The sequence below is a fragment of the Eublepharis macularius genome, chromosome 7, assembly GCF_028583425.1.
Source record: "Eublepharis macularius isolate TG4126 chromosome 7, MPM_Emac_v1.0, whole genome shotgun sequence".
In the NCBI taxonomy this organism is placed as follows: Eukaryota; Metazoa; Chordata; class Lepidosauria; order Squamata; family Eublepharidae; genus Eublepharis; species Eublepharis macularius.
In genome coordinates, this window is record NC_072796.1 from 65,119,041 (window position 1) to 65,130,783 (window position 11,743).

Genomic DNA, 11,743 nt, shown 5'->3' on the forward strand with positions numbered 1-11,743 from the left:
CTTTCCAAAATGCATCTCCTGGGGAGTCAGTGAACCCTTAGGAGCAGCATGGGGTGTAGCAAGGTAGTCTGCAATGGGAAGCGGCATTGGCAAAAACCCCTCCCTCCCTGTCTGAGCTTGCAAGTGCTTTTCTGTTTGCAGATAACTCTGGATCCAACCCAGAATTGCTAGTGTTTATACCAGAATCGGTTACCTTCAATGTTAGAATTGGTTCTAATTCAGACAATAATGGATATACAGTAATTCACTTAGCACAATATATTCTACCAAATCTGGAAACTGAAAACCTCTTGGACAGTGTTGTTGTGCACTCAATTAAATATAATCCTCATGAACACAATATGATTTATGTATAGAAGTTTGAATCATTAATACTGAATGTTACTTTTAATAAACTTTACTTGGATTGTTGCATGACTTGGTTTAAATAATTTTTTAGCTTATATGAATCTCATTTCAATATGTCAATTTTTTTCCGAACAATTCAGGGTTTTTTAAAACAAAATTTTTTTTAATGTTGCATTATGGTTTGGTTGTCCTTGTTTAACCTTAAAAATAAAAGCATTTTATTTGTGCATTTTCTTCCTTTTGTGTATATGTTTTTACACTTTAAAAAAGAAAGCTAACTTTTATGACTGCAAGAAGAAAACATATTTGATTTTCCTGTTCCTCCTGTACAATAACATCACAAGCAGCACATAATGAAATATACGTCTTTTAATTGCCAACTATCAGTAATGAAGCCAATTGAAAAATTTTAAGCAAATCTCCTTTATCGAGTAATATTAGAGCTATTTTATATATTTAATGGCAGCAAAACTGGGTTTTGTGAATTTCAGAGCAGAAGTGAAATTTGATTTTCCCAAAAACTCAAAAATGAATCATTCCATAGGAAAGTTTAATTTAATTTTAAGATGTTTATGAATACCTTAAGCAGGTTGAAGTATCCTTACATTCCCTTTCTAGATAGGTAAGGCAGCAGTTCTTTAAAATATGGCGATTCCTAAATGCTTATGTTTGCCAGGTCTGCATCATAAATGATTTTTTTCTTTCTAACTGAAAGACAGAATAATATAAAAACTATAGAAAACAAAATAACTTAAAAGTGATCTGAATTATAAATTTGGTTTGGTAATTTGATTTTCAAATCTGTAGGAGTATGTTTGCATGTGCAGGAAAAATTTCTTACCTGATCAGTGTTGGGTTTGGACCTAAACTTTAAGTCCTAGCTCAGCCAAGGATTACTGGTAGGTGGTCCGTGCACATGTCAGTGTCTGGCAGTTTTGGTCTTGTGAGCTGCCCTATGGTAGGGCAGAGTTGATATTAACATTCCAGATTGCAAAAAATCATTGCAAGGCATAAAATGGTAGGAATATGCCAAGAGATTCTGTCTTTCATCTAGATCTATGCAATCAGTAACAGCTGAATTATAATTGCAACTGGGCATTTTTATTCTGTGGTACCAGTTATACAGATGGAATACTCTCACTGATGTAAAATTTTCTCAGGATTTTCAGTGTTGGTAAATAGCTCTCTACCAGCAATATATACTCATTCTTTGTCACCAAGGTCTAAGTAGTGATCATAGTTCTATTATAACTGGCAATATAAAGATGTTTGAGGTTTAAAAACTGCTGTTAATATTGTGTGTAGACAAGAGGGTGTGTATGATGATAGCTATACAGACTTGAATATTTAGATTTGCATGTCTCTAACGTGATACCACAGAATAAAGGATTCTTTGGTTCAGGGTACTAATCATTTCTCAGGCTGCCCTAGGCATCAGAGTATCAAGGAACTTTTGTTGAGAATAAACATTTGTGTTTTTAGTAACAGGCAGTATTGCCTTGCATCTTTGCACATCAGATCTTTAAGTTATAAAACAAAGCTGAAACAATAGAGATTGGCTTAACAAATGACAGTAGATGTTGAAGCATTTGGGTTGTACATCCAGACACTTAGCTGGCTTGAAACTCATGATGCCTGTGAATCATAAAATACTCTTCTGGTATGGTTGGTGACATCTTCCTTCTATCAAATTACTAACAAGGTGTTTATATACAGGTAGCTGGGATGATATGAACTGCTTATATAACACAGACTTTTGAATTACAGGAAGAATTTTGTTACCCAGTGGAATGCCTAGCTCTCACTGTGGAAGAAGTAATGCACATCCGCCAAGTGCTAGTAAAGGCAGAACTAGAGAAGTACCAGCAGTATAAAGATGTCTATACAGCCCTCAAGAAAGGAAAGGTATGACTAATTTTGCTGATTTTCCAGAGAAACGACAGCAGAGTGTGGAAACTTGGCCCTGCAAATAGCAAATTAGAACTATATTAGACAACTCAGCCATCAGTGTTCTGAATTAATTAACTAAATAGTTAAATTAGTTACTTTTTGTTACATTTGAATCGTTTTTTTGTATACCCAACCAGGATAATTAAAATTTGCACAAGGATGGACTTTGCTGTTCTAGAGCATTTCATGTCAATCTGCTGATGAAAATGCTTCAGACCAATCTAGAGTAAACTAAAGATTGTGGAAGCATTTCTACAAATATTCTGTAAAAATGAAGAAACTCCTCCTTTTAAAACATTTTTATTGTCCTAATTAAGGCTGCAATCCTGAGTTCATTAACCTAGGAGTAGGCCTCTGTGGAAATAGTGGAACTGGTTTCTAAGTAAACATGTGCAAGACTTGTGTAAATCAGTCAAAGGGATAGTTAAATTTCAGTTTCTTTAATGGTGCTCCTATTTAGTTATATCGAAGGTGATTTACAGGAAGACCTGCTAATATTGTGGACAACTTTCTTCTGAATTTTTGTAGCTCTGTTTTTGTTGCCGAACGAGGAGGTTTTCCTTCTTCACTTGGTCCTATACGTGTCAGTTTTGTAAGAGGTAAGTCTTTGGTGCCAGTAATGACTCTTAAATGGTGAAGCCAACTCCTTGATAGGCTGCCATTTTGTTTATTGAGTCACTGTACCACTTGTTCTCACATTTTGTTCATTTTAAATTTGAGGGAAGAAAAAGAGATGATGTAATTGGGAAGAAAAAAGACTGAATACGGACATTTTTGTACTCTAGAAGATAAGCCTATATTGTCCTTTAAGTTATGATATACAAACTAGATAGAATTAAGACATTTTTAGATTCTGTGGGAGTATATAGGGTTGATGAAAGTACAAAAAAACGTTTTTAAGGGAGCAGACAGTGAGAGAAAACATGTCTATATGAATTCCATGGTAATTCAAGATACTCACAATTAGAGATGGGCACGAACAGCAATACGAACTAAAAAAAGTCACGAACAGTCCAATCAACTGTTGGCGAACAAGCTGTTCGTGAGGCCCCATTCTAAACGAACAGGTGGTCGTTGCAAGCCTTCTTCGTTGCTGTTTGTCAAGCCAGACAATCTGGCACCTGCAATCAATTCCCTTGGCAACCGGAGGCAGGGACTGCCTGAACTCTGAACTCCTGCTGTTGCCCTGGAAACCCCAATCTAAGCCCAATTTAGCTTGATAAGCAGGTCTTATATTCAAGTGTGGAGCTCCAAATTTGTTACAAGGAAGCAAAGAGCAGGGGGAGGGGGGTTCCCAGCTCTGGTTTTGCAGACAGTGAGGGAGAGACAGTTGCTGTTGGCATTTTGAGAGAGAAACAGGGAGAGTGCATTGGAGCTTGAATTTTCTTTGTGTGTGGTGGGATAGGGATCTACCTCTTCAAGTTCCAGGGCTGCTGCCAGGCTCTGGGCCAAGCTATTATTTATTACTGGTACATTTCCTGCTGCCTGCTCAGGTAAGGTTTCTGGGAGTGGTGCAGTAGGGATCTACCCCTTCAGGTTCCAGGGCTGCTGCCAGGCTCTGGGGCCAAGCTATTATTTATTATTGGTACATTTCCTGCTGCCTGCTCAGGTAGGGTTTCTGGGAGTGGTGTGGCTGGAGGAGAGCCTGCTGGCACCCACAAATAACGAACATATTCGTGAACAGGTCATGTTTGTCAGTGTTCGTTGTTCATTGTTTGTGGATGGCAATGAACAGCGAACACCATGTTCAATTTTTTTTCTGTTTGTGCCCATGTCTACTCACAATCACTTTTCCTAACATTGCAACTTTTTTAATAGCAGGAAAAACAATTTTTGATCCCAGGGGCCTGCACGAACCCATTAATAGAAACTATTCATGTGATAAGTATGATCATAAGGAAAAGCCATAGATGTCATTATATTGATTGCTGTGTTGTACTTAAAGAGTTTCTCCTAGTTTCTCGTAATAGCCATTTAAAATAATCTGCAGTCTGCATTTTCAAAGTGCCATTAAGTAAGAGAGTGCTCAAGTAGATTCTGAATGGGGTTCTGCAGCCCAAAATCTGGGATTAACTGACAAAAACAGAAATGTAGCAAGTTCTTACTCACATTGTTGAGTTTGTAACTTCCAGATGTTGGCAAAGATCTGTGCTGCTGTTTGTAGATGCTCAGGACCCACTTACCACTTCCAAGCCACTCCACATTGTTAGGGAACCCTCTAATTCATCAGTGTTGAAGTAGGAAATGGGGCATGCCACAGTGTTCACGTAAAACTATCCTCACATTGTAAATAATTCTCTGAATCCTGACATTTGTTCTAGTAACTAGGGCATATGAGGACAGTGCCCCTCCTCCAGAAATATATCCTACTCTCCCCAGTCTCTAAATTCCCAAGCTACAAGATGGCTGGAGCTGAGTCTCTTAGCCTCTTCCTGACCAAGCCTCTTTTGCTTTGTCCCATAATATTTTCTCTCCTTCTTTCTTGTTTGCATCTGCCTGCTTGAGACAGCTTTCTAGGGATTTCTAGATTGGAGGAAGCAATTTGCAGTTAGGTGTAACGTAGGCATAACTCATTTTCATAATTAAGACTCTGATTAACTGTTATCTCCACTTACCACCACCACAACACTCCCTACACAGCTTTAATCCTACACCACAGTCTTATGCCTTGCAACATCTCATGTGAGAAGAACATAGGTTCACGAATTAAATCAACAGTAAAGTTGAAGAATGATCATAAGCAAGTCACTTTTCTCTGGATAGCTGATGGTGTGCTATACTGTAGATATATGACTTCATCTAAGACTTCTACACATGCCTTTTTGTGATAACTACTGCAGTGTAAATTGGAGATGGGAGGAAGGCAATAACTGACTGTAAAAAAATCAGTTACATTTTACATTTAGCATAGTTAATTCTCATGTTTTTCTTTCAAAAATTTTTAGCCTGGTAAATAGTAGACATGGGCACGAAACAGAAAAAGCCCGAAACAAGAGTTTCGTGTTTTGTCGCAATCCACAAATCATGAATGACAAAACTTCACAAAATTGACACATTTGCCAAAACAATTGGTTAGTTTCGTGATTCGTCAGAACCCAGGGCATTTCAATGGTCCCCTTCATACCCAGAGATGCCAAACTCGCAGGGAGACTTCAGCAGTCTCTCCTCCACCCACCCTCCCAGTTTGCAATATGTTGATTGGGAAGGGTGGGGAAGTGCTGCCAGAGTGCATGACTGAAACGAGGACTGGGAGTTGCTCGATCAGAGGAGGATGAAGGACCAGCCATGGTGGAGCTGGGCTGGGAAGACAGAGTGAGGGGTGGGGTGGGGTGGAGGAAAAAAGGCACCCTCACCCAAAGACCTTCCTACAGCAAGGCCAAGAGCTGGAAATAAGAGGCTTCTTTCAGTCTCTTTAAAGCAGCACCAGCCAAAAGCACAATCCCAAATCCTTCCACACACTCTCCCACTCCAATCCCAGCAAAATGCTGGCATAGAACAAGAGGTCTGTGGTTGGCTGACAGACCTGCCTAACAGGGTTTGGCGGGGTGAGATTGGTGTGCCCATGGCTACGGAAGGCCCACCTCCTTGGTTGCCTAGGGGATTGACCCCCAGCTCCTGGCTGTATAGGGCAGAATGGAAGCTCTCCAGATGGCTAGGAGAGCTGCCAATCAAGGGTAAGTGGGCTACGATTGGAGTTTCAAATGGCAACAAAAGGTCTGGGTCCATTGTTGACTAGGGAATCAATGAAGTGGCGCCAGCCTGTCTGCAATTACGAATCGTTCACAAAGCTAATGAAATAGGTCAAAAAGTGAATTTCGTGATAACTGTAGCCCCACAGAATGCTGTTTCATGATGAAACTTGCTTCATATTTCTATTCATGCCCATGTCTAGTAAATAGCTCTTCTCTTCAAAGCCATGATTGTGACTCCATACAGATTTAATATGGTACATACTTAGTGGTGTCTAGAAGCACTGCTGTTAGTACACCTATTCAATATGACTTCATCAGGCCCTGCCCCCTGAGTCAGAGTTTAGGGAGATGGGGACCTGGCAACCTTAGCCCTTTGCCCCCAGTGTATATTTGTACCCTCTCACCACAACATTTCCAGCTACTGGTTATGTCTGTTGGGATTTGAATTGAAGATTAAATGGTCAGTGAAATTCAAAAATAGTATGTTGCTTTTAAAAATTTTACAAGAAATTATACTGAATTTTTGAAAAGACACCCTGTGATGTCCTGCCAGCTAAATGAGTTTATGTACTTTTCTTTTTCCTTTATAGGCCAGTATGTTCACATTGTTGTAAAAAGGTAAGATTAGAAAAACCTTCAGGTCTTTTCCTCTACTTTTAAAACTCTGTGGTGCTGCTGCTTCATTACATTCATCCAGTTCAACAGATTTTTTTTGTTGCTACTATTGTTAAAAAAATGTGGAAACCCACAAAATATGACAAGAAAAATAAAACTGAAATAAAGGCTTTTTCCACACAGGGATTCCCCACCCCCCCGTAGCAAACAATCTGTTCCCACTTTCTTTGTCGAAGGCTTTCACGGCCGGAGAATGATGGTTGTTGTGGGTTTTCTGGGCTGTATTGCCCTGGTCTTGGCATTGTAGTTCCTGACGTTTCGCCAGCAGCTGTGGCTGGCATCTTCAGAGGTGTAGCACCAAAAGACAGAGATCTCTCAGTGTCACAGTGTGGAAAAGGTGTTGGCAGATCATTTATATCTACTCAGGAGGGGTGGGGTTGAGCTGAGTCATCCTGTAAGAGTTTCCCAGGGTGTGGAATGCTAATGGCGGGAGGCTTCACTGTATCCTGAGGAGGTTCTTTTGCATATGGATTGGTGCTTGATGTGCTAATCTTCTCCGCAGGACTATTGTTGGGTGTAGAGTGTTTTGTTAGCCTGGTTAGCCTGGGAAACTCTTACAGGATGACTCAGCTCAACCCCACCCCTCCTGAGTAGATATAAATGATCTGCCAACACCTTTTCCACACTGTGACACTGAGAGATCTCTGTCTTTTGGTGCTACACCTCTGAAGATGCCAGCCACAGCTGCTGGCGAAATGTCAGGAACTACAATGCCAAGACCACGGCAATACAGCCCGGAAAACCCACAACAACCATTGTTCCCACTTTATTTGGGAGCTTTCTCATGAAATCATACTCTTTCTGAGGATGGCTTATAGGGCCTCCAGGACATTCCCAGAGAAAGGGGGAACCTTCTTTGCTCCGGCTTAAAGGAGAAACAGTGTGCTGGGTGCAGGCACACTGTATGAAAGCTTTACCTGCAGCCAGTGCGGGGAGGGGGGCAGGAGCAGAGCTTAGCGCTGCCTTCAAAATGGCAACACTCAGCTCCCCTTTAGCCATTTAACAAGGCTTTTTTAAAAAGCTGTGAGATTTACTGTGGGAAGGAAGCTGCTGGGCTGGGGTGGGGGCAGGCTGGCTAGATTGTTATCAAGTTGGCGCTTCTGTGCTAACATGATGAGCAGGAATGGGGTGAGGGACAGTACTAGCATTTGAGTGGCATGGTGAAGCTACTTTTGAATGTTACATTCCATAGTTTTATTTTTAGAGGTATCAACTGTGGTTGATTTCCAAGGGAATCTACACAGATTTTCCATCCTCTCCACTTTCCCAGCTCTATGTAAAAGTGCAGTCAAAGATACCTATTTACAAAGTTCCCTGCTTCTAATGCATGTTATGCACATACATTATTGCTCATGCATTCATCTTTTATTCCTATTCTTACAATATTTGCAAGATTTGTGTATGCAACAGATGTTTTCATTTGAATCCCATGGAATTTCCATTGAAGATGAATGGAGAGTATGGTGGAGGAGTGCTTTTTTAGACTGTACCCATCTCTGGAAATCACAACTTCCCTAGAACTAGCCAGCACCAATGAGAATATGCTGTAAATGGAGCCAGTTGCTGCATAACCTGCATGATGGTCCACATGGCCTCTGTGTAATAATCTCTCACATTTTTATTGTCCTTACCCCTGTGACAGATGCGCCTGCCATCAAAGCCATATTCCACTCTTCCCATCTTTTCTCTGGGGCCTTCTGCTTTGCAGAGAGGAGAGAGCTTTATGAGGCCAGATAAACCTTCCACAAGCCACCATCGGTCATTAAGGGGCATGCCAAGGTGAGAAATGCTTCTGATAAAGACCATGGTAGAAATTTATCTACCACAAGCAGCTTTTGAATGTTACGTTCCAGAGTTTTCTGCTTTTAGAGGTGTCAACTGTGGCTGATATCCAAGGGAATCTAAACAGGTTTTCCAGCCTCCCCACTCCAGTGGCATCCCCCACACCCTCAAAGCTCATGGAGCCTTTGAAGTAGCATTCCTTGAAGCACAAGTTGTTGCAGCCAGAAGGGAAACCTGGCACCACCACCTTCTTTGTGCATGGACTTCTTTGGATCCCAATTTTTACATTTTAAAAATGCTGCTTGGGATATTAAAAATGTCTTTTATCTGTACAGCCATCTGGTTACATCCCAAATCTTTACCTTTAATTTTTCCAATAGTAAAAAAGTCTAAGAGAAATATATTGATAGTAGACTAAACTACATCTGATAAAATAGATTCTTCCCTATGCAGGTTCATGCCTTAATAGATTTGTTAGTCGTTAAGATGACAAAGACAAAACTTTGTGTCAAGATCTTAGCATGGGTTATAATTTGGAACATAATTATATTATTCCTTGAATATGTGGATTTACAAGTGTTATGCATCTGTACTCACTAATCATAAAATCGTTTTATTATGTCTTATGTAAAGACATAACATTATTTTTAAGCTTCTTCTTTGCCATTAAGATTACAGTACAAAGTTGGAAAAAACCTTCTACAAAGCTAATCTATAATATTTTTTCTCTTTCCCTCCCCTTTAAATGATGGTTTTATTGCATTAACTAGATTATTTACATTACAATTCATTTAATATTTTCCATGTGTTGTAATGCTTATTTCCATAAACATAATTTATTTGGATTTTTTTTCTTAACCAAGTTTGTTACTTTGAACATAATAAATAATTTTAAATGATTCATTCACTCATGGTGCTAATACTTCCAAACGTAGACAAATACTAAACAAGCAGTTGTGCTAGCAGTAAATACATTTTAATACTTGTTTTGGAGTAAGAATGTTCAGGAATTCTATGAAGTAACTAAGGGATAGAGACTGACAGCAAGGAGGAGGCATGGCTTGCATAGACTTTTTAACCTTTCTATTTCACTTCTGTTTATTGCAGCCAGCAAAGAGCAAGTGACCTGCATTTATAGTGGGACTTGGTCCATACTACATGTTAAATTTTTAACAGGTCCAGATCCTCTGTGGAGCTCCAAAATGGGACAAATAATGCCACTTCCCACAGCTGTTCTAGCATGGAGAAGTGGCATATGAGGGAACAGAATTGGACACTCTGGTGCTTTTAAAAAGCAGTTACCTGCAGCTGCTGTGTGGCTGTAGAGTGAGTTGGATCCAGGAACCCTGAACCCAGCTTGTTAAAAATATAATGCACAGTTTAGCCCTTTGCCAAGGTAGCTTGGTATAGCATCTGAAGGAAGTAGGAAAGGATGTAGCAGCAGACTGACAGATTTACAAACGTACTTCGGTCTTTTTACATATTTGGTGGACAAAACAAGGTTTGTTCAACAAATGGGATCAAAATAAATCAGTTTATTTTAACATATGAATGCAGTTTATGTTGCCATTATCATCACTTGGCCACCAAAAACACTCCACGTCAAATTCTTTCCTAAGACTTTTCTTTTTTCCTTTTCTCATTATGTCAGGAATTAGAAAAAGACTTGAGAAATATTACTTTGTTCTTGTAGGGTGGACAAAAATCACCTCTTGAGAGCAATTGGAAGGATGCTAATGAAGATGGAATTGTTTTCTCCCTTTAGGTTGTCATCAAAGTCCAAATCTGTAGATAAAGCTGATGAAGAAGCACTGTTTCCAAAAGAGCTAATGGAGGACTGGAGCACCATGGAGGTGTGCGTGGACTGCAAAAAGTTCATTTCAGAAATAATTAATTCAAGCCGCCGCAGCCTCTCCCTGGCTAACAAGAGAGCCAGGTTAAAAAGGAAAACCCAGTCATTCTACATGTCATCCCCAGGCACCTCGGAGTACTGCCCTTCTGAGAGGACTATCAATGAGATCTGAGCCTTGTGCCTTTCTCTTTGCTTTGTCTTCATGAGGTCTTGAGAGAACTCACTGAAACCAGCTTGTCTTTCTTTCCTTTGTTCTGACAGTGTACATTTCCATTAGGTCACTGGTTTTGCTACTCCTTAATTCACAGGGAAAAAATCAGAAATTAGGCTATGCAGCATATCAGTAAGAAACTTATTTGCACTGGACGAAAAGAGTTATAAATTGTTGCCTTTGTTGTATGTGTGCAATGTACAAAGAAAGCCTTTATTGTGTTTCCCACCCTCATATTCATTCCTTAATTCATTTTTTAGATGAAAGTTAAATGAAGAACCATATCTAAAACAGGTGATAGTGTTAGTTCAGTTGTAGCTATTAAACCATGTTGGAATTTACTTCCAATTAATATACTTTATATTTTATTTGCTGTGGCGCACAGGCCCACATTGTACAGTAAATAAATGGAAGCTACAGCTCTTAATACCAAATGGTATAGCACAGAGCTTTAAAAAAATTAAGATGTGCTGAATGGCTGATTGTGCTGAGAATGGCTGATCATAGTCCAAGCTACAGATGTTACAATATCTGGGTTCAATGATATAATATTGAATAAGCTAAAAGACTGAATAAATTGCATTTTCCATCAGCTGCTGTTATAAGTCCCAAGATAATGGTTAGTGTGTTTCAGTCTAAATAATTGTAATTTCTTCCTATCTTGAATGTACTCTGAATGTTAATTGTAGTAATACCTGTAGATTTTAGAAATGTGCAAAATCATACTCTTTATGGGGAAGGTGCAAGATAAATGCAACTTTTTAATATTAGTAAGTTTTTATAAATAAGAAGCATTCTCTGGGTTACAATCCTGAGAAAGTAGATAATAAGTATATTTGTATTATAGAGGAAAATATATGTACTGCTGTAACTAAGACTGGAAAACATATCCATTATAGATCCCATTTTTTTCAGGGGTTTATATCTTGGCTGTAAAAAAAAATTTTTTTACCTTGCAAAATTTGAGACAGTGGTGTCTCAGATTGAGAATTTTTTTGTTTTTTGTTTTCTTTCTAACAAAGGTTTGGAGAAACACTGTCTAGCTGTTTTGAAGTTCCAGTAACGTTACCAAACATCACATTTTTGCACTCTTTTATATTCAGATTTTTAAATTTAAACTAGAGTTCAGTGCATAGAATGGACTTGAGTTATTTTTATAACAGCCACATTTTAAATATTTGCAAATCATCCAGAAGATGGAAGGATGAACCTTTGTATGAGGTTTTTAAAACA

The 11,743-nt window shown here is 39.1% G+C and overlaps 1 protein-coding gene across 1 annotated transcript in view; it reads left to right on the forward strand.

Annotated features, from left to right (window-relative positions):
• The window catches only part of SPIRE1 (spire type actin nucleation factor 1), a 116,209-nt gene extending 104,775 nt beyond the window's left edge, over positions 1 to 11,434 (forward strand). Inside the window, exons 14-18 of the mRNA XM_054985315.1 lie at positions 2,116 to 2,253; positions 2,827 to 2,897; positions 6,581 to 6,608; positions 8,308 to 8,444; positions 10,213 to 11,434. Coding sequence (XP_054841290.1) covers positions 2,116 to 2,253; positions 2,827 to 2,897; positions 6,581 to 6,608; positions 8,308 to 8,444; positions 10,213 to 10,471 — 633 coding nt within the window. The 3' untranslated portion in view covers positions 10,472 to 11,434. The remainder of the gene's footprint in view (positions 1 to 2,115; positions 2,254 to 2,826; positions 2,898 to 6,580; positions 6,609 to 8,307; positions 8,445 to 10,212) is intronic.
• The last annotated feature ends 309 nt before the right edge of the window (positions 11,435 to 11,743 follow it).